Source organism: Lasioglossum baleicum, chromosome 9 (genome assembly GCF_051020765.1).
Source record: "Lasioglossum baleicum chromosome 9, iyLasBale1, whole genome shotgun sequence".
NCBI classification, from domain to species: Eukaryota; Metazoa; Arthropoda; class Insecta; order Hymenoptera; family Halictidae; genus Lasioglossum; species Lasioglossum baleicum.
The window spans coordinates 1,685,529-1,708,256 of NC_134937.1; the positions used below are offsets into that span (position 1 = coordinate 1,685,529).

Below are 22,728 nucleotides of genomic sequence, written 5' to 3' on the forward strand. Positions count from 1 at the left end.
AAATTTCTCTGCTTTCTTTCGGTACAGCACAATTATTGAAAATCCTATTAATAGGTGTGCGGTAGGTAAAATGTTAAGATACCGATCGATTAATTACACTGCAGTGTAGTGTAGAATACTGTAGAATAATAATAAAAAATATAAAGTGTGGAACGATAAAAAACTAATTTTTTAACATATTGTTTTAGCATAACTTCGTGCAATTGACCCCTCAATTATTCCCCGATAATTAGAGAGTATCGAAGAGCCTCGGTCGAATCCCGGAGATCGGGAACCCCACGTTTTCGTTGAAAGAGCCACCGGAGTTGAAGAGGCGGCTTTGCCAACGCGTCCCTCTGTATTACGAGATTTCTAAAGATCGTTCTCTCCCTCTCCCTCTCCCCCCCCCCCTCTTCTCTCTCACAAAAGTGCACAAGCAAAAATAACAGATTTCTCGAAGAACGCGGCGCATATAAATAAAGCCGCTGCGGAGCTCGGCTCGGAAGATGAAGATATTTCGCGACAAAGGGAACAGTCTCGTTTAATGACGCTTAACAGCGATGAAGAAGAAAGGAATTTACCGTGAATTATTCAACGTTAATGAATAATACATTCGAACAATTATTCATTCTTTTGGTAAACGTGTTTTTTACGGTAACAAAAGCGAGATCGCGCCTTTCTACTCCGTTCCGCGGCCTCATCCAGCGTTCTGTACACGTCGGTGACAACCGCATTTAAAGTATAATGTTTTCGCTAAAATTGCGGACTACTTATCGGCGCACTTAATTTACTTTCAGAAACGAACGGCGCACAGTGGTGTATTTATACGAAAAAGCTGGCCAAAAGTCGATTTAAAAAATTTTGCGCAAGCTGTACAAATTTTGTTGTTCGAGATAGTTGAGATCGAGAATGTCTGAGGAACAATGTATCAGCATTCTTTTTTAATTTAAAAATTCATGCAGCAGCATATTTCTTCGAGAGTTAAGAGATTTTATAGCAGAATTTTCGCTCTTAACCATTCTCTGAAACATCGTTCGCTTATTACTACTGATTATCAGGTGTTTTAGGGAAGTCGTGTAAATGTTTTCGTTGTAGAAATATTTCTGCTGGGTATGTACAGCATTTTCGAACAGCTTGTAGTTTTTCATTATCTAAATTAGTATAGTTACTAATATTTGAAAATAACCAATAATTTGGAAACATTATTTTCACCTATAATACTTCGTTAACGGTTTTGTTATTCTCCCGGATGAGCCCCGATGTTTTTCCTCGTCTCGTTACATTTGGGAAAGGTTTGTGATCACAGTGCAAAAAGAATTGATTCCGGATTCGTCCGGTTTGAAATTTTATAGCTGATTTAAGTAAAAATGATACTCCAGAGATGCTGCGTCCTATTGTGTCTGCGCGGCCCACAGTGGAGTATGTATTTGGCCGGAAAATTACAATAAAATAATATAAACAAAAATATATTTATACAATATAAATTTGTTTGCGAAGTTTTCATCTTACGCATTTTTTTGATTTGCAGAATATAATGGCATTATCTCATTCGCAAGTTCTTTTAACCTAATATATATAATAAATAAAGCAATTTTGTTTAAAAAAATTTTTGAAACAAAAGTTAAACAGTGTTCAGACATCTACACGCTGCGATACATAAAATTTCGACAATATGTTTTTTACGACAAATAATCAAGATCATTTTGATTTTTTAAATGTTAAAATGTATTTTTTATATTATGACCTTGAGACCATAAATAACGTTGGAATAGTTTTGGCCAGCTTTCCGCGCCAAATACTCCACTGTGCGGCGGTGTGTTCCAAGAATGCGAATTTGTAAAACGTTTAGAGTACGTGCGATACAAATTTAATAATATATTGTACTTTAAAACACTTGCTTTAATTCCGGAATAAAGTGTCCTATGCAAATGGGAATTTGCATCTCCCCAGTTTAATTGTAAATTACCATCCCACGCTAACTTTGTGAAAATATATGAGACATCAGTTTCACGAAGACGTTATCCCTGTTGATGGTTCGAATACTCAGAAAGCATCAGCTGCATCTTTTAATATTGAAATGAGATTTCAGCTAATCCTTCAAGGGTGAATAAATTATTAAATACGCGCTCTTTCCTTGGGAAAGTGGAAAGTACTAATGCCAATGTTAATCAATCCTCTTATTTCTCCCCTCCCGGAGGTATTCGTCAATGTTTCCGAAATGAGCTCGCGTTGGTATTCATGAATAACGCGGTCGAGTAGCATTCTTGACGTAACTGGAACGGCAATTGCACCGCCGTAATATATTGCATTCACGCGTCCGCGTGTTACGCGGCCGCCGAGCTTTTTATAAATCGTTTAAATTATTCCTCGGTTACCGTCCATTTCCATTTCCCCGTGGGATTACATCGGCCGGAAAGCGATTTCTACCAAAGGAGCCCATGCACGTTGCGATTTATACGGCGAGTTCTTGCAGAGGATCACATCCCTCTCCATCGCCCTGGAACCAGATCAGGGGAGGGAATACGAATTTGTATGAATTCTCCGGTACTCTGGCGGTCACGTGACATCGTGACACATGCACGGCGGAAACGAAACGCGTCACGTGACCGATAGCGTTGTAGAAGAGGAAAGTAGAGTGGGGACACAAGTCTCAATCTGGCGACTTTTCCTGGAACTGATAATCCGATCAACAACGAACCTAATTCTGTAATTAAAACTCTGAAATTCTCTGCGCGAAACAACAGGAAATTTATTATTTACAATGTACCGATTAACCATTAAGTGTTAACATAGTGTTTACTCAGATTACAAAGCATCATATTGGCAACTAAGTTCAAAACAAAGTCATTTATGCAGGGTGTCCCGAATTTAAATGGCAAAACTTCAGGAGCGTGTAGGGGACCGAAAAACTAAGACAAACAGTCTTTTAGAGATTTGCTCGTTTTTGCTTCGTTTTTGGAGAAAACCGCAAAAAAAGAAACAAAACAAGTTTTCATTTTTGTACTTATTTATTTACATTTTATTTACGTTATCATCTACTTAATGTAGATATTGTTCAAAATGTTTCCCTCTTGCTAATGATATTTGGTGCACTGCACCAGAACAATGTTTAGCTGCAATTTATCAAGTCAGTGCTAGATGTAATGCTTGCATTGCTGCAAGAGGGCAACATTTTGAACAATATCTACATTAAATAGATGATAACGTAAATAAAATGTAAATAAATAAGTACAAGAATGAAAACTTGTTTTGTTTTTTCTTTTGCGATTCTCTCCAAAACGAAGCAAAAACGAGCAAATCTCTAAAAGATTGTTTGTCTTAGTTTTTCGGTCCCCTACACGCTCCTGAAGTTTTGCCATTTAAATTCGGGACACCCTGTATACATATATTTTTTAAGCACGAGTATTTTATATCAAATTAATCGAGAAATTCATACGAAAAATATACAGTTCAAAAGGAATGGTCACTGAATGAGGTTACAATGATACAATAAAAGAATTACGAAACAAAAGTTCGCGAATTTAGTTGCCAACCCAATATGTACCAGGATCTCTCTAAAATTTTGAATAAATTATCTCTGATACTTTTAAATATATCATTTAGAGAATAATCGAAAAGTTCTAAAGAAGTTAAAGAAATATTTGTAATTGTGTCTGGGTCGAGACAGACCCCAGTACACCAGTTAAGGGTTGATTCGTTTGACTCGTTGCAGATCAATTTCTGCTACGTCTCCCGGCTGTGAAAATGTAATTCCTGACTCGGGAGTGTTTCCTTGCAGCCTGAGATACGTGTAAATGTTAGCAGCTAGTGATGTCGAAAGAATTAACCACTTCACTGCACTCTGTGCTTCCAGAGGCTTTCCGAGGCTTTCAGACTCTTTTGTCTCGCAGAAAGGGTGGTTCCAGTCTTGGATTATTTTAATTTCTTTAAAATAGCGACAGGTTTTAGCAGTTCGAAATCAACACTCGTAAAAACTGTACAATTGAAAAAGATAAAGAGCAAGATTTATTATAGAACTAACTGGACTGCGATGTTTCATGCAAATTCCTTGGCTTCGTATACTATTTTGTAAAAATCAAGGCAAGGGAAACATTAATTCCACCGACTGCAAAGCCCTTGTGACGAGAATAAAGTGGAAATCTGATTATAACAATATTTTTTTGCAGTTGGAGATAAATGCAAAAATAGTTGCGATCCTTTCAATTTCTCGTATCTTGCAGAATCTAATTCGAGCTGTATAAAAATTAATCTTCTTTTATTATTTGTTAAATGTTGCTTTCCTGAAACTAATCGCACATCTTTTTCGCGATTGAATCGAACATAGCCGAAAAAGGCAGAGACAGCACCGAATTCTGGAAATGTTCCAAGTAATAGCTAAATCATTTCCCGTATTAAAAAAGGGGGAAGACATTTTCCCGAAAGTTGTAAAGCCTCTATATTGTAGTATGACAAGTAGTTCCGCGACCGTGCACGTTCCATTTCGTCGTAAATTCAACCTGCAGACCTAACGCAAACCTACAGTACAACAGATTTTATGACAGAGACGTACTGCGGTGAAACACGATCGTGTCACACAACAAGCCCACACACGTTGCGATGATCGTTCAAACAGTCGTATCATGGCTGTACAACTCGTCGTACGATAAATCGTAACGCGTGCCGACCCCTTAACAAGCGGCGAAAAAATTCGGTCAGCCGCACGGAGCTCACCGAAAAACTGTTGACGAGTAACCGACGCGTAGTGGTCGATACCGCGAAGCTGGATTTACGGAAAAGTAAATCCAGCCATGTTTGTCATTTGCTTTATGGTCGTCCGCAAACAATTAAACACTCGTATACCAAAATTTCATATTAACTCTTGATCCTGCGCAAAATTCATTCGAAGTGGTGCTCTCTCTCTCTTTCTGTCTGCCACTTTTGCTAATTTTGTGTTTGTATTATACACGGTGAATCCAAAAAGTATATCAACATCCCCGATTCGCGAGAAACTGTCAATGTCGATAATTTTGTTAAAAACAGATAGTACAATAATAACAAATTTGGACTCGTCGTTTACGGGTCACTTTTTTAGTCGAAAATACTACAAATTACATCATAAGTAAAAGCATTGAAAAATTCTTTTTCTGAAGGAATCTATTACAGATTTGAAGATAAGATCTTCCACTTTACAATGACTGCTTAAAACCAGGGACCATAACTGTTATAACCAAAAAGAAAAAAAGTCATGGAATAACAAGTATTTTAACGACTAAAATCGTGTTGGTTACAAAATTTTTTCTCTTGTTGGTAAATATTATCATTGAGAGAAATTCATTTCGATCACTTATAACTAGACTGCGGATCTTTATGCAAAATAAAAATTTTTTAAATCTACCCCAATGATGTGCCAGAACCTCTCGTGGTCCTTCAACATGTTCACCCTTCACAATCTTGCTTATTTTTAATAATACATTAAAGTGTACATTTCGTTTTAATACAGATTCCGTTTTATGTGTAACCTTTTCTCCATAATCACCGAGTATAATTTTTAAATTTTCTATAACTGTAGTTACCAAATCTATAGATTCCGTTAGAGGTAATCCTATTGTTTCAAATTTCTTCATGGTCTCAGGTAACATTTGGAAATGGCTCTGAATAAATGTTAAATTTTGTTGTAAACACTTACATCGTAATGCTTCTTTCGCCGATTTAATTGACCAAGCCTCCTTTTCATCGAACGATTCTATTATGACGTCTTTTATTCCTTCTAAATGCGTTGCATAAAAAAACGCTGCTTCCAACCAGGTTCCCCATCTCGTTATTACAGATTCTGATGGCAATGGCATATTTTGTAATTTATTTTTATAAATATCGACGCGTAGTGGAGCTTTTAAAAATAATTTTTTAACAGTAGATATTAATTTATTAACAGAAGGGACATCTTGTAGGGGCACATCTATCTTATTTATTCTGGCGTAGCATTAAATAGTCGAATATTTATGCAAAATTTATGCATTTATAGCAAAATTTATGCAAGAAATATATGTACACTTATGCAAAACATATGCAATATGCAAAATAAAATGTATATTTTTAAAATCCTCTATTGACAAAACAAATTTCTGTTTAGGTCCCAGTTTTTTTTATCTATTTTCGATAAAAATATGCATTTGCATAAACATCCGCAGTCTAGTCATGAGTGATCGAAATTAACTTCTTTCATCTGTAACTGCTTTGAGCAATCGATACCGTTTTTCTTCATCGATAACAGTTATCGAGGAGGATCCATTTTTTGGACACTAATAACTGTTATTTGTAACCAAAAAGTATAAAAATCGATATTTCTTAATCATTTTGTTCTTCCAATTTTTTTCTTTATATCTTGTGTACAATTTAAGAAAATTTCAATAATAATCAACTTTTTATTAATGATTTTTATCGTAGAAAATGTTAGAATGACTGTTATACAATTTGGTCCCTGCTTAAAACTTAATATAGGTACGAGTCTTTTGGCTGTTTTATATTTATTATTAATTTGTATTTACTTTTTTCAGGATCAATTCCTGGATACCTTCGTGCATGTAATTGAACAGGTACCGAATGAAATGACTACAAGTTGAGTATACATATTGTGTAGTTGGATTGCGAAAGGAAAGCACTTTTTTACTGTTCGATTCGTTCTGGTGGAAGGGTTGACCTTTCCGGGGGAACCTTGATACGGGAAAATTCGGTAACTGAATTTCGTTCACCCAGATTCGCAAAATCGATCGCTTTACGACAGACAGCGCCTAGCCAACCGAAACAACGTTGTTTCGTCGCGAAATGGTTCAGCGAGTTACGCGATGATGGAAAGCAACCGGTCACGACGATCGTCGCATCGATTTTCGTAATCGAAACCTTGGCGGCGCGGCGTGGTGCGGTGCGGCGTCGCATTAATACCAGTTATGTTAATGGCGATTGATAACGGTCGCCAAAAGGATTTATCTCGGAACGGTGTAATACGTGATACGGACTCGGATGAATTAATTGCCGGCGTAGCCGTTTCCCTTTTCATTCATAGGAAAAAAAGAGGAAAGGACGTCTACTTCGGAACGAGTCACCGGAGAAACTAGAAATAGTCGATTCGTGTAATGCATAATATACTTATCTCGATTAGTGTATCCTTGATTGCGTGTCGGTAATCGTAAAGTTATCGAGTTTCTCCGCGAGGAAATGCCAGGTGACGTATACGAAAACACTATTCGTTATGCAATCGTGTATCTTTCTTAAATTTTAAAAGTTTAGTCACAAGCTGAACAACTTTGAAACGTCTGAGGAATGTTAGTTAAACAAATTCAGAGAATTCAAGTGATATAGAAAGTATGCAGCTCATTCCAAAAGGCGGCGATTTCAGACTGTAATCGACTTACTAGAATAGATGGGGGAAATTAAATTACATACGGTCCAAGAAATTCAAATTTGCCTACACGTCACCGAGGAGGACAAATTAGCTCGAAGCAATCAGTAGGATCTCTTGATCTAAATTGAACTAATCTAGGCTTCTCATAAGATTCGAATTGGTCCAATCTTGGGCCAAATCATTGTAATCGGATCAAGCCAGGTTCGCGAGAGACTTAAAATAGACACAGCCTGATGATCTTAAGACGTATGAACTTGTTAAATCGAAATACTATGCTTTCTGAAGCTAAATTTAAGATTTAACAAGTTGAACTCAAGAGTCTCTTCGTTCTTACACAATTTTTTATGTACCACGATACAGTTAATGCTTGATCATTTTTAAGCTAACATTATTTTGTGCTCTCTTTTTCATACTTTTACAGATTTACGTACGCTTTACATACACCGCGGACTCTCTTAAACTCTATTTAATAGCAAATGCAATTTTTTAGACAAACAAATGCCATCATAGCGAGTATACTCGACAGAAGGATTTAACAGATTAACATGGATCGAAACAGGGTGTTTACTGCAGAACTGTGAAACTTACTATTTCAAGAAATGAACTTGATGCGGATAGGTTAGTAAAGTGCTGTAATTACGAAGCAGAATCCACGCTGGGTACTTTTTTCAGAGGCGGCGCGCGAGATCATGGGCAGAGCATCATAGAAAAACGAAACCGAGCGAGACGAATGGACGGAAGGGTAAAGAGCGAGGAAGCATGAGAACGGGGAACAGAACGATAAGAGAAAACAGTGGAAGGTAAGAGCAAGGAGCAGACAGGAATGTGCGTAACCGTGGGGGAAACGGGATGACGAGGTCGAGCGAATGCCGTTATACCGTGTCACGATGCGACTGTGCACATAACCGATGTTCGCGAGAAGCGTGGTCGAATCCCAGCAGAGAAAGAGCGAGCGAACGGATGCCAGAAAAATGGAGAAACAGGGCCGCGGATTGACAAAGAGAGAGTCGTCGCTGATCCAAATCTGCCTGCTCATCGCGGTTCTTGCATGGGACGGAACGTATCCGAGGGTAATTCTATTGTCACGTTGCCCGCGTGCCCTCCATCAAAGCGAGGATCGTTCGCTTTGATCGTACCGCTCGAAACAAAGCGCGAACAGACAAAAAAACTGCAATTTCTAAAAAAGCATTATGCTCGGAGTTCCGCGCGATTTTCATCTGCACGGCTGCAGCTTTTTGACGGCCGTGTTAATCGCAGTGACAAGACGAGCGGATTTTCGAGGGAAGTGAACGGGATAACTCGATCTCTCGCGACCAGCTCGCGCGTGCTTGCGAAATAACTGGAGCAGGGGCGAAAGTGCGGAGGATGCGATTTTTGAGAAAAAAAGGACACCGGTGCTCGTCAGCTGTGAACTGCGTTCGACCTTTCGCCCTGAAAATAGGACTGTCAAAGATACGCAACGCACCGACCCTGTTTCGGCATACTTCGGAGTTAAAAAGTCAGCGCGTTCGCTGTCCAGAGTAGTCCAGACTCCAGACTCCAGACGCGTAAACTTGCAGCCACAGAGGGACAATGAGTGTTTTGTGGCCGAGAAAAATTGTGTCCTTTTAGAGGCTCCATAATGCTTCCACTGTTCCCAAAATAGCTTCTAGGTTAATTGCACGTATGCACAGTATGCGTACTGGTGTATTCAGTTACCTGGATCCAATTTAATGTACTCGATACAATAAACTAAAAATTTACGGAATTCCTTCTAGCGGACGGAATGCGAATGCTATAGAAAAAGTTCAAGCACCGTGGAAAAGTATTCAACGGCTGTAAAATAAACGAACACTTTCCAAGATATCATGCGTTTTCCTTACACCGTACTCTGCAGTAGAGCCAAGGATATTACATTCTTATATTACTTCACCGTTAATTAAAGATTTTCTACGTTCAACGCGTAAATAATGTTTATAGCAGGTGCTTAGATTATACGATCTTTGTAATTCCCGTAATTCTCAAGGTAGCTCAGGAATTCTTCCGCATAATTTCTCGAAAAATATGCTTCGAGTCATAACGCTACTACCTCGAATACTTTTAAACGTGACTAGTATTATAGCTGCGTGTGACCCTGCGTTCACGGTGGATGGATACCATAAATGAGGTAACAGTGGTATGCTAGGCTGTTACCTCCTATCAGAAATTTCGATTTGAAGCTCTTGCTGTTGTGTCAACAAATTTCGAAGAAATAAGAAGATACACCAAAACCTTCACCAGGGTATTTACAAGGTTCCCTTAGCTCTAACTTAATGAACACTGTAGAAAGTTCCAACCATTTCTATGGGAAAAAAGATAGAAAGTGACCAGTTCATGTTTCTCAATGATCAACAGTAGATACTTTAGATGCCTCGTTGTGAATCTCAAGTTGATCCCAAGGAAGTAGATTAGAAAATACCAGGGACTAACTGTGTGGTAGCCATAAAATCATTAAAGATACATATATGTATTTCAAAAGATCTAAAGAATGTCCCAGAATGACTAGGAATGACCCACAATTTCAGAGGTTCTATGTAAGTTCCGATTGCCTGGAAGCCAATTAAAATTGCTATCTTCTAAATCCAGTGAGACGATCACGGTTGGCCTGAACGAAGTAGGTTCACAGATATGTAAAAGAGAAATGATGCGCAAAAGGGGATTGAACCGGATCCAGCGACGGGTGCCACGAAATGGTCAAAGATCTTTCCCAAGCAGATCTTCAATATAATCTTGGACCGACTCGTTGGAGGGATCGTGGTCCTCTTTCGATCGGAGAATTTCTCCTCTCGCCGAGGTTGTTCGAGGTCTTACGTGTGACTGTGAGGTAACGCGATGCCATCTCGCGCACGATATCTCGGCGATTTTTTCTCGTCGTTCGACGGATTGACTCGTCGTTACAACCGGTTCGGTACGCGGATTTTTCTGCTGGTCGGCGGCCACGGCGACTGACGCAATTCTTTCGACACAGATACGTATACAGTATACAGAGACGGGGCTGAGTACATATAGCGTTGTCGGTTGAGCACGCATACAAGGCGACGCGACGCGACGCGAAGCGCTGAGGCTGGGCCAACCGCTTCAGGGCATCGGAACAAAGATGCATCGTGGTCCACCGTGGCGAGCGAAACTAGGCCACGTAACCGTCCCCCACCGACCACGGAACCGGCCTCTGTTCGCTTGTTCCTGTCCACTAGACTCGCGTAACCACGACTTCGGAGGTAACGAAGTTGCGGGCGTCGGCTGATTCACGCCTCCGAATTCACGTCTCGCACCGATTTCCACGTTACGCCCCGGATTAGGGACGATTGTGCCGACCCAGCCCCTGTTCTGGGTCGCGATCACGCAAGCACGTACATGCCTTGCAAGAACGTGCGACCACCGCCGGGCCATACATTTTCTTATCTTCCACCCGCCGCGCTGAGATACAGGGCTTCTTTTGATCATGCTCCGGTTTTCCAAAGAAAAGATCCAAGATACACGGATAGTCGCAATAGCTAGCCATATGTCGTCATTACGCAGGATTGTTCCTTCAACCTTACCCACCCTTACACAGTTTCAGAAAACTCTGCTCGCTCCCTTTTGTGTAGGATTCTACAAAATATATCTATGGTCAATGATTTTGCTTTGTACGATTCCATTACTCTTGCTTTTCTCAATTAAAAATTATTGGGGTGCTACATTTCTACCCAGAATATTTGCAATCTGCAACTGTACCGATGGACTTCCGTGAAAGGTCGGATTACAGAATGATACAGCTTGTTAAACCGTGCGGAACTTTCCCCTATAATTTTTTGTCATCTTCAACAAAAACAGAATTATGATTCTGCCCAATCATTCGACACATCCTGTATTTTCGATCTGTTAAACATATTCAGCACGAATTGTTGCAATTCGCGATCGATAGTGATCAAGAAAGTTCGTGCTGCTTTAATCAAATGATACGCAAAGTGGATAAAGCAATACCTTGTTTAGAAAGGTAGTCACCTTCGGCTCCTATTATCTTTTCTCAACGCGCTAACAACTTCTCTGCTCCTTTTTCGTAAAAGTTTTCGCTTCTGGTAGCAAGAAAGTGTTTTAACTCCCTTTCAATGGCTTAATCTTTTCAGAATAGTTGCTAGTCGAGTTCTTTGTTAAATAAGATTTCGTTGTACATAAATACATTCGCATTGTGTGTATATGTGTATACAGTTTCATAATGGCGAGACCTGGAAGTGGCATGAGCATAATTGGACCTGCTCATTGCAATATTGTGTTGAAAATGAGGAATTTCTTGTGAAAGTGATGGAAACTCTCAGAAATCGTAGCGGACCTCAAGAAACATGAAACGTTACATTGAATTATTATTAATTTATTCGAAGCAAAGACTAGACTTGAAAGGAAATGAAAAAAACGCTAATAAACAAGGCTGTAAACGGGTCCCGAGTGCTGTGGAATGATTATTTCTCAATAAGGTCCGTTATCCAGGTGTTAAGTGGCAATTACAATCGTTATTAAACTTTATTAATGTCCCCGTTGCGAGTTTGACGAGCATTTAGAAAGCAATACGAGTTCAATGGGTTTCGATAAGGGAAGTTTGACTGTATTGGCAAAATGTCACTAAATTCTTCGATCCGGGCTGGTCTGTGTGCCCGTTTCGTTCTTATCGCGGCCGGATGAGATCGATTTGTCGGAGGACAACCATCTTGAGAGGATGAAAATAAAGGATGGAGGGGGTACCGTGAGGTAAGAGAAAGGTAGGAAGAGCCTTGCACGCGGCAAGAAATGTATTATTTTCTTGCCGCTCGTTCAGGAGTAATTGGATTATAAAATTTTTTCTCACGAGACGCTTCCGCGCCCGTGTGAAACCCGCTACGGTATATTATTAACGCGGGCTACCAGGAGCGTTTTTCGCTAGACGGGGAATATTCAATTAGCGAGAGCGCAACACGGTGATCGCTCGCTATTTCGATCAAGCCCTGCGGAGAATCAAACGTTCAGCGGTTTCATCACACCTCGAACTGCTGGACGCTTGAATCCGCGCCACGGTGCAACAATGACCTCATGAATAATTTAACGCGCGCCATTGTCTCATCGGTATGTACTAATAACATCACGTCAGTTGTAGCGTATCTGACACTGATTCACTTCATGCATGCACTTCTTTATTTTCTATTCGGTCATCCGTGGCCGGCCGCCTTTTTTCCTTTCGCGAAACCGCTCAACCCGGATGCGGCGCGATTTTTATCGATCCCGCGATACCCGTGAAACAATATGCACCCGTTCCTATGCTTTAACGACACCCCAATCATTCCAGATCGAAAGGGGACTATAGTCACGGTTGCTTTGTCGCGTTGCATTCGGAGAAATTTGCAACGAATTCTGCAAAGTTGAACGCGACGTTGTATTTGCACCGTGTGACGAGATCGATGGACGGAGACAGGCTAAAAAGATACAGAGAACTTATCTTAGATCGGTACGATTAAGTAATTTAACGTACTTCCGTTTCGTTCCGAGAAATTAGCACCGGATCGAGCTTGTGTAATCTACGATTATAGATCTTGCGCCTCAAGAAAGAACGTTCCTCATCTCCTGACTCGCGTGACTCGCGGAATAATTTATTGACCGTTAAGACGATATCTCTAATTGACGAAATATATTGCCAATGGAGAAAAAGAACGATTAAGTGGTAATAATATATATTGCCTGCATTGCTTTGGCATCGTTTGCGTCCCGTTCCGCTTCTCTCCCACGCCGCAGAGGTCCCCTTGTTTCTCGATTCAAACTTGAACCCAATGACCTTCAGCATCCACGGTCGAAGAACCGATTCTCGATGCCCGCGATTTGATCTCAGGCACAACACTTTTATCGTCACCGTTTTACACCACCAATGTACCAACAATGTCCGCGGATAATCGCGTCGAGACGTATCTGCGCGTTCTAGAGCGTCTCTTGAACTGAATTTCTGACTAAGGCCCTGACTCTTTATGCCCACCTGGCTCCGGCAGGTGTTGCAGGTGGCAGCACCTCTCGGCAATCCGCAGGTCTTTCTCTTTTTTAGCGGTCCCTTCCATACACCCCAATCTAGGACGTATTTGCCGGGAAGTACCAGCGATGTGACAATTCGAATCTTCGAAACATTTTAAATACGAATTTATTGTCCGAATTACTCGATATTATTTGACACAATTTAACCCATCGTATACTGGGGTTACCATGGGTTCGTCGACAACTCATTTGACCGACACTATGTTTTCATAGACACGGTCAAATTGTCGACGTCTGCTGCTTTCATCGATAGTCCGTGTTTAGCGACAGGTTTGATTCGTATTTGCTAATGTTGACTAATCGTCATTATCACTGTTATGTTCTAGACGCATTTAGAGGCTTGTATAATAAAAAATAAAGAGAAGTACTTCTTCAGCATTTCTTCAAATAAACAAACTTTATTAATAGGTACACATAAATGAACAATTTGACAAATACGATTTTACCGTGTCTATGAAAACATAGTGTCGGTCAAATCATTTGTCGACGAAAACATAGTGTCGGTCAAATTATTTGTCGACGAACCCATGATAACCCCGTATACTGTGCCGGAGTCTATTTTAAGGATGTTCTGGAGGTATACAAAAACGCAACAAAATTTTTGAAAATTTGACAAGATATAATTCTTACTAAATTAATGCAATTACCAAAGTTTGGGTTCGATTCACTGCACCGTTTAAGAATTATAGCAACTTAAAGTTTGCACATTTTAACACGTCTTCTTATGGAGAATTCATAAAATTCCACTTGAAACCCTATTTAAACCTTGAAAAAAGGCAACTAGAAACTCCAGTTTTTTTTATATGTAGTAAAAATTATGTAATTAATTATGTTCAAAATCTATTAGGATTCACTAAACAGTTACAAAGCAAAAAAATTATAAACTGTTACAAAACGTGGACTAGCAAACGTGCTAAACGTGTCTAGCATGGAAACGCGACAAGTGTAGACCACTGAATATAGCTACAGAGGGTAAAAATGAATGGCTTTCATTGCCATGTATTGATGGATTTCGAATTTCTTGTACTTTTGTCTCCCATTGTACCTCCAGAACATCCTTAACCGGGAACATCAAAATTGGCATTCGAGTATTCAATTTGTGGCAATTAAACTAACTGAATAGCTGTTTCATTGAGGATATCGAAAAGACTAATGTGTCCACACGAGATATCGTCAAAAGTAAATTTAAAAAAAATTAATTAGAGCTGTGAACGGTCCTAAGCATTGCCAATTATACATATAGCTATAAAAATCGTCCGTTGTCTGGTTTCAGTTTTATTTACAGAACCAATCCAAGCTCATGATAAAAAATTAGTAATGTTTTCTTTTTCCTGATTTTATATTTTGAGTATGCGAGGTATGTCAAAACGTCGTTCTGTTCAAGCCATAACAACCATAAAAGAGTGACAAACAGAAAATTGATTAGGAATTTATTTAAAAGTTATGTACATATACACACATTTAGTAATTGGCTACAAATCTTTTCTCAGCTTCACTGGACCTGACAAGTATTAGGAATGCTGGAGTTCCTCCACGTACAATAAATCTGAAAATTATTTTTTCAACACAGATAATAATAACAATCATTCATGATTTTCTTTTAATGTTTCAAAATTTACACGTACCTTTCATTCTGTAATATTTTTCTTAGAGGATGATTAATGTTTACTTTATGCAAAGTACATTTATTTTTCCCCTCAAAATATACATTTATGTTCTGAAGGTTGTAACGCTTCTCTCTATCCCACTCTAGTGGTTCGCTAAACAGTTGTTCCAGTTGTTCTATTAGCCTAAAGAAAACAATTAATTTATGAATATGTTCCTTTAAATTTCGTGTTTTTAAAGACTATACCAAGCAATAAAATCATACAATGTATCTTCGTGGAAATTTTGTATAAAATCTGTTTGGTGTGTTTCCGGATACAAGATCATTACTGGCCAAACAAGTTTCTTATCTGTGCCCAAATGAACTCTGCTCTGAGCAATTTGTGGAATTTGAGGCTCTAAATCTTTTAAATCTGGTTTCTTCTTCTGATCAACCAACTCCAAGTTAACACCTTTACTCTTGATTATATTGATTAACTCCTCTTCTTCTTTCTCTAATTTCTTTTCCAATTTCTCTTGTTTTCTTTTATCTCTTTTTAAATGTTTCTACAGACACAAAGTGCAATTTCTCTTAACATTATGATGTGTTGAACATTTTCATATAGTTGTATAAACGTATTCATACCCCTGCCATAACTGCGTCTGTTTTCAAACTCAAAATTGCCTTGTCAGTTGGAGAATGATCAAGAAGTTTATCACATAGTTCAATACATTGATCGTAATCTTTAACATGAAAGCAACATGTAGCAGCCCTATGCAATGCCTTCGGATAATTTGGTTTCAACTTTAAAGCATGTTTCGAGTCGTTCAGGCTTGACCTATAATTTTGATCGTATTACAATAAGTTTAACGTAGTATAGAGTTTAATAATATGATATATATCCAATTGTATGCATGTACCGATAATTCTTTAATATAAAATGCGATGCAGCTCTATTATTATAAAGGTGAGCCATTAAATCATTATCCTTACATTTAGTCCTTATACCCTCTGTGAAACTTAATATAGCTAATCGGTAGTTCTTATATTTATAATTGAAGTTGCCATCGTCTTTATAATTCTTTGCTAATTCTATGAAAGAAGTATGATTCTAAAAATACAACTGTTTAAACAGATTACAATGTGACAAAGAAGTAAACGATAATCAATTAATTCGAACCCTCTGGTGTGTTTTCATCTTCGCTGTACTTCAATTGCTGTAATCCTTCCATTAGAGGTGAAAGCTCCTCGCCAGGTTTTGGTGGTTCTTTCATGAAAAAAGGATGTTTCGCCATTTCTTCTTCCCACCGATCTTCTGGCCATCCTTCTGTGTATCTTTTCTTCTCCAAACTGTTTATATATTCATCTAATTCGACATCCAATTTCGATGCGAGCTCTAACCTTTCCTTGTCGGTCCAAGTTTTCCGTTCTTTTTCGCTCTTTTCTTCCATTGTCAAGCAATTCTCGAGAAACTTAAAGACGATTAAAAACTAATTCAATTCGATCACCGATGCAAGACTACTTTGGAGTGTCTATAATATTTAAAGGAACAGTGTTAAAAGTAACTCGAGCTACAGATCATAACCTCAAAAGTTTCGCGTGAAACAACGCGCCTTGTCAGTTCTTACTTTTCTTTACCGGCGGAGTGCATTTCTGTCAGCGTCCAAACGATGGCGTTATTTGTATTATCATAAAGAATTTCGAATGATCATTGCATTTTTTAAATAAATAATCAGCAATTCGTTTCTAGTAGTAGTATTCTCCAAATACAATGCGAAGAAGTGTGTGACTACATAGTGTGGTGACAAAGATTCATACAAAATAATAAATATAATATTTGTGACATGTTCTCTAACAACAAATCATAAAATTTGTATAAAACTAAACTAATTCTATAAAAATACAATATGTATGTGGTCGGTAACTACTACTTTCGAGAATAATTTTGAATTTCGACGAATATATTAAATTAATTTAAAACGGCATAACTATTGCGAATTTCGATTTGGGATATCGAAGGAATCATTAACAATTTATATCCCCTATTATTCCTTTATTAAAAGTATTAAATACTATTGGCATATAGTATAAATTTACTGTTGAGAATGTAATTTGTAGTTTCGAATTAGTCTCTGTATGGGTTAGGAAAAAATAGGGTACGGGGGTAATCCCACAATAAAATCTGTATTGAAACTTAGGGATGAGAAAAGCCAGAGGAGGATACGTCGATCGGGTAGGGGTGGCTAAGGTTCGGACGTTTACGCAAACATTCGGGTTTTGGCCCCTTTGTGCGTCGGCTAGGCAAGATGGCGCTCGGTGAAAGCTGGTCCACGATTGGTCGATGAGACCGCACCGCGAATCTCCCGAGAACAGTCGCTTCCACGGCCTCGTAGCGGGCGAGTTGCTGGTCCCCTTGGAAAAAAGGAAAACACGCTCTCTCGTCGCGGCGACGAGTGTAATGGCCACCGTGGGCCTAGGATAGCGGTGGAGGCGGTTTCGGGTTGTTTGATCGAGACGCTTGAGGATCACGGGACGATTTATCGGCCGGCTACGACTCAGTGAAAATTTGATTCGCGCGTGTTGAACTGCCGCTCCGCCGTCGAGTAATCGTGGCTTCTATCCCTCGCAGTGAGGAAGAGTGCGTGTACATCAACTAGTGCATCAGTGTACTTGAATGTGTGCCACAACAGCCATTGTCGAGCGTGTATCGTAGTGTGCCGGTCATCGGATTGTCGTCTACTCTGGATATATCGGTTGTTCGTCTTACCTTTTTGGATTCTACCCTGCTGATTAACGAACTTGGCAATCGGTGAGTACGCTACAATCCGTATCGCATTCGGTGATGACCACTGTACGTACAGCTGTGCTTAACGTCTCTGCTGTCCGTGTATGTGTGTGTACATTGTGGTCCTTCCCCTAACCGATTATCTATCGCTAGACGCACCCTATACGCGTAGAAAAACAAAACGAGCGATGTCATCTCGTGCGCCGAACACGCGACCACTTTTCTTTTTGAAATTCTTACAACCTGCACGATAGGTGTCAGTGATGGGCTTTTGCTCTCTCGCTCGCTCGCTCGCTCTCTCGGCGACCTTTCCGCACATGTACAACTATCCCATGAGGGAAAAGTCCATTTATTGTCATATGCAGGTAGTAATGAGAGTATGCGCGTTGCGAAGCACGATCAATTTCGGAAGATCTACCACCACGCTGCAAAAGATGTCGCACCACCCTTTCCCAGCTAGTTTATTGTTGCTAAATGTTCTCGAGTGCTGCTCTGCGCCCCGCATTCGCACAATCCACTCCCCTATTTTTTTCGCCGCCGGTGCATTTCCAGCGTCACGCGGCGTTACCCAGCGAATGATAAATTACAGTTTCTATGGAGACCGAAGCGCGTTCCTCGACCGAAGCCCGACTATATTCCTCTTCTTATACGCATTGTTGCCTTCGTTTCCTTATTATCCCCCGATTCTACGACGAACCTGGCAGCCCATCGAACGCTTGTCAGCTCACGACCGTCGAATCGGCCAAGTTTTTCAACAAGGGTTGCATAGCTTATCTTTACCGTGCATGGGCGTATTCTTTGCAACCCGTCGACGATTTCTGATAAAATAAATATAAACTTTTCTGTTAAGTCTAAGCCGATAGCGATGTTAATACGTGAAAAAATACGTCGCGATAGGCTAACAGGTGTCACTTCAATTTCCCCACTTTTATTCGAAATACATAATTTTTGTTCTGTTGTATAATACTTGAAAGTTTAATATTCTTGAATTTATACGTAGAACTTTGCAAAGAGGTTTCCTCGGATAGCACACAGTTTTTCCATTACGAACAGAGATAGATTTATTGTCGGTTTCGAGCGTTATGAATGCGTACCGATTGGAGGGTTAATCGCGTTGTAAACATCTGTTGTTTAAACGCCCGGCATTGGCCGCCAGCCACTGACTAAATGTTTATTACTAGAGCACTGTTCCGAATGGGGAAAATATAACGGGATAATCATTCCGCCCGCCGCGATCTGATTCCGCGTGGATATTTTGCTGTAATGTGCTACACTCATAACGGTCCGAAAGTAGAGCGTTTGCACGTGTTGCTGACAAAACGTGCATCTTCGCAACCCCGCCATTAACGTTTTAACGTGCAGCTTTATGGCGTCCATTATCGTGTTTGATAAACACGGTATGTATATTTCATTTTCAGTTACAGATAATTTACAGTTCCCGTGAATGTCATTCTTATGATTTTGTGTACTTATGCACTATGTGCCTGATAATATTATCGAAGACTGAAAGAAATTGTAAAGTGGTTCCCATTTGTTCTGTATAGAATTTTGCAGTCCAACAACAATAATTACAGGACAGCGGATTTTATGCATTTATGGCAAAAACGAGTAGGCGTAATTTAAAACGGTAAAACCATTAGACGAATTTCAAAATACTGTTACAACAGGGTGAGTCCGAAGAAACAGAACACCTAAATATCTCTGTTACTTTTCGTTGTACAAGAAAACTTCTTAGGACAAAGTTACACTGTTTGAAGGGCCACATGTAACGGTGTAGGGGAAAAAATTTTCAAGGTCATTTTTTTTACAAGATTTCAAGGTCGTCGATATTATTTTTAATGGAATGAGGTATTTTTTAATACATGAATCGACGCAGCTGGACATTTGTTATAAAAGAGTACTAACCTATGTATGTATGTCGAAAAGTTAGTATTTCACGAGATATTTCGGTTTAAATAACTCTAAAACACCATTTACTTGTGTAACGTTTTAGTACGACATGGTGTTTTAGAGTTATTTAAACCGAAATATCTCGTGAACTACTAACTTTTCGACATACATAGGTTAGTACTTTTTTCAGAACGAATGTGCAGCTGCATCGATTCATGTATTAAAAAATACCTCATTCCGTTAAAAAAATATCGATGACCTTGAAATCTTGTAAAAAAAAATGACATTGAAAATTTTTTCCCTTACACCGGTACATGTGGCCCTTCAAACAGTGTAACTTTGTCCTAAGAAGTTTTTTTGTACAACGAAAAGTAACGCAGATATGTACATATTTAGGTGTTCTGTTTCTTCGGACTCACCCTGTATTATTTTCAACCTATTAAACATGTTATGAAAGGAAATAAATTTCTGTTTCCCTCCAGTTTGTTGTAGTACACGTAGAACTTTTTTATTTTGCATAAAGATTAGTTTAATAATTATATAAATTGCTATTTAGCGTGTCTTGCAATTGGTTCAGTCTTGAGTCTAATAATAATGGATATTATCACGTCGCCATCGAAAGTGTACTAATTTGCTGTAATAAATAATATGTACAAAGAAGTACGATATAATTGTACGTATTGCGAGTAGTGATACAGTAATTATCGTATCTATTGTTAGATACAGGATAGTCGGGTAAATTGGTGTATCCTTTTTCTTCTTCCGGCGAAGTCGTAAAGTTTGCAATTCGATTACGTAGCAATTAACCGGGCGCATGCAACAATCGTTAACTGAAATTCCGGTTGCGTGCCGCGAGCTCGAGGCCCGTTTTGTCAGAAACCGAGGATAATTCCCACTTTGTGCAGAGCACCTCTGTCAATTCACACTACTCAACTTACTGTGGGAGAATTTTTTTGTCTGCCCGCAATCCCAGCAGCCTCGAATTGAAAAGGTTCAGCGTTAGTCGAATTACACGAGTGTTCCCAGCAAATGGTCCAGGTTAAAATCCCATTTAGAGCGGAAACTGCTGAATATACATACAGTAGGATCCCGTTAAATGCTCGAGAGTCGTTCAAGGTCACCTAGAAAAATACATTTCTTCAAATTCACCTCCGTTAATTCACGCGTATACAAATATGTATGTCCGCATAGTTTCGGCGTATTCATCCCGTTGGCAAGGATGTTGGACTCGTGTACTGAAAGATCGTCCATGACCTATACGAAAGTTTTATTTGTTAGCATCTTTTTTGCAAATATATATATATATATATATATATATAACTGTGCATTTCTTGTTGTACGTTAGTCCTTTGAAAAATTCTTGGTTCGTGCGTCGTTTATGAACATCTGAACGGAATTCATTGGTTAAAAATCGATTTTATTATAGCAATATCGTTTTTAGTGTCTTGTTCTTGCTCGTTACCTTGAAAATAATGTAGACGATAAATGCTCCAGCGGTTCTTGGAGGAGTGGATTCGCCAGTGCATTATTTTCCGATCGCGGTAGGGCGAGTCTAAAATAAATATTGGCCGAAAAGCTGCTAATGAAAAGACCAGCGGTTATCGATCGGTGTAGACGAAGCACTTTGTTCGGGGTGACGAAACGAGCTGGAGATGACGGTCCAACTATATTTGACGATCCTCTCGTAAAATTCTTCTGACGTTGATTGCATGTACTCTCGCCGCGCTGCGCCGCGCCGACGTGAATCGTTCCGGGGCAGCTAGGGCTCTTTTCAAAAAACCTCCTGTATCCGCGTGCTTTTCGGTACTCTTTATTAATCCGGCGCGATTCGTGTACCACACGCCCCCGATTAAAAGGCAGACGCGCTTAGCGGATACGTGGAAATAAGTCGCGCGATGATTGTTCGACCGTTAAGTTGTGGATTGCGTTTCCCCCTCGTGAACTTTTTAATCTAAAATACTGATTAGCCGAGTACGCCGTTCCACCATCCCGACCTTTATCCGGTATACCATAAATATCATTAAGAGGCTACATGAATTTTTCATCCGCCACCGATATTATTCATTGGGTGCACCGGCGGCAGCTTCCGTAGAAAATTTTTACTCTCTGAAACTCTCTTTCCTCGCCGTTGACAAAATAAATATGTTGTACACGTGTGTGGTGAATCTTCCCGACGATATCGAGAATTTTAGGCTAATTGTATTTTAGTGTGGCAAAGGGGGGAATGGGAAAATCGGTATGCGAACGACGACGCAACATCATGCAGCAATGGGGACGTGAATATTAACGATCTTTTTTCTACGCGGAGGCACAGCCAATAATAACAGTAATGGAGCCGGTGGCCACCCGTTCGTTATAGTGTCGTAAATGTCACGCGGGGCGATAAAAATTTCTAACGAGACACATCGTGCCTTCGCTCGAAGGAGTCATTGGCATCGTTTCGATCGTTTGTTTATAGTTCCCGCGGTAAATAAACACTTCGACTGTGTATAAAGCGGGGACGATGAATAGACAATGGCGTTCTTTCAGTGATCGCATGAAGCAATAATGCGCGCTACTGGAAATATGAATATTAACGAACAAAGGAAGGTCACCGGGTGAGTCGCTGCATTTCGATACTCGGGGGCTGATATTTATAACTAGACTGTAGAACATTTATCGTGTTCGATCATCTCCAAATCGTCGGATGAGTTTGAACTTTCACTAATAGATAAAGAGAAACCATTAAAAAAATCGAAAGTGCGGAGTAATTCTTATGAGACCAAATCAATCTATTAAAAACTTTGAAACACGCCATTTCCGTTCAGTTACGTGCACAAATTATTCAACTGTTCTCCAGATCGTAATGCATTACTGTACAATCTTTGTTTTTTTCTGTTTATGATAAGCGGCGCGTTCAAGGAATCGTAGTTCCTCGAAGTTGTATAAAGGTGTAACTGTAATGAATGCGTCGCAGCCCACGCTTGTGGGATCAGCGATGCACCTGCCACGGATACGTGACACGGTGGCTTGTGAAGAATTCACGAGCATCGAATGCGTTACGGGGTTATTCTGGTCTGGACCGTCATT

The 22,728-nt window shown here is 39.6% G+C and overlaps 3 protein-coding genes across 9 annotated transcripts in view; 1 reads left to right on the forward strand and 2 right to left on the reverse strand.

Annotated features, from left to right (window-relative positions):
* The window catches only part of LOC143211931 (uncharacterized), a 42,228-nt gene extending 28,813 nt beyond the window's left edge, over positions 1-13,415 (reverse strand). The window contains exon 1 of one of the 2 annotated variants that reach the window (XM_076430071.1): positions 13,058-13,415. In XM_076430071.1, the coding sequence (XP_076286186.1) occupies positions 13,058-13,160 (103 nt within the window). In that variant the 5' untranslated portion in view covers positions 13,161-13,415. The remainder of the gene's footprint in view (positions 1-13,057) is intronic. The other variant, XM_076430073.1, reaches the window with a different exon arrangement.
* Positions 13,416-14,816: 1,401 nt separating this feature from the next.
* On the reverse strand, positions 14,817-16,630 carry Dpit47 (DNA polymerase interacting tpr containing protein of 47kD). The gene is made up of 6 exons (XM_076430070.1): positions 16,165-16,630; positions 15,905-16,076; positions 15,630-15,822; positions 15,270-15,550; positions 15,025-15,189; positions 14,817-14,945 (listed from the first exon to the last, which is right to left on the reverse strand). Exons 1-6 carry the CDS (start codon positions 16,433-16,435, stop codon positions 14,861-14,863), a joined length of 1,167 nt encoding a protein of 388 aa, XP_076286185.1. The 5' UTR covers positions 16,436-16,630; the 3' UTR covers positions 14,817-14,860.
* Positions 16,631-17,302: 672 nt separating this feature from the next.
* The window catches only part of LOC143211928 (uncharacterized), a 297,767-nt gene continuing 292,341 nt past the window's right edge, over positions 17,303-22,728 (forward strand). For 4 of the 6 annotated variants that reach the window (XM_076430066.1, XM_076430068.1, XM_076430069.1 and 1 more), the window contains exon 1: positions 17,303-17,793. The gene's annotated coding sequence lies outside the window, so the exon portion shown is untranslated. The remainder of the gene's footprint in view (positions 17,794-22,728) is intronic. The other 2 variants (XM_076430064.1, XM_076430065.1) reach the window with 1 other exon arrangement.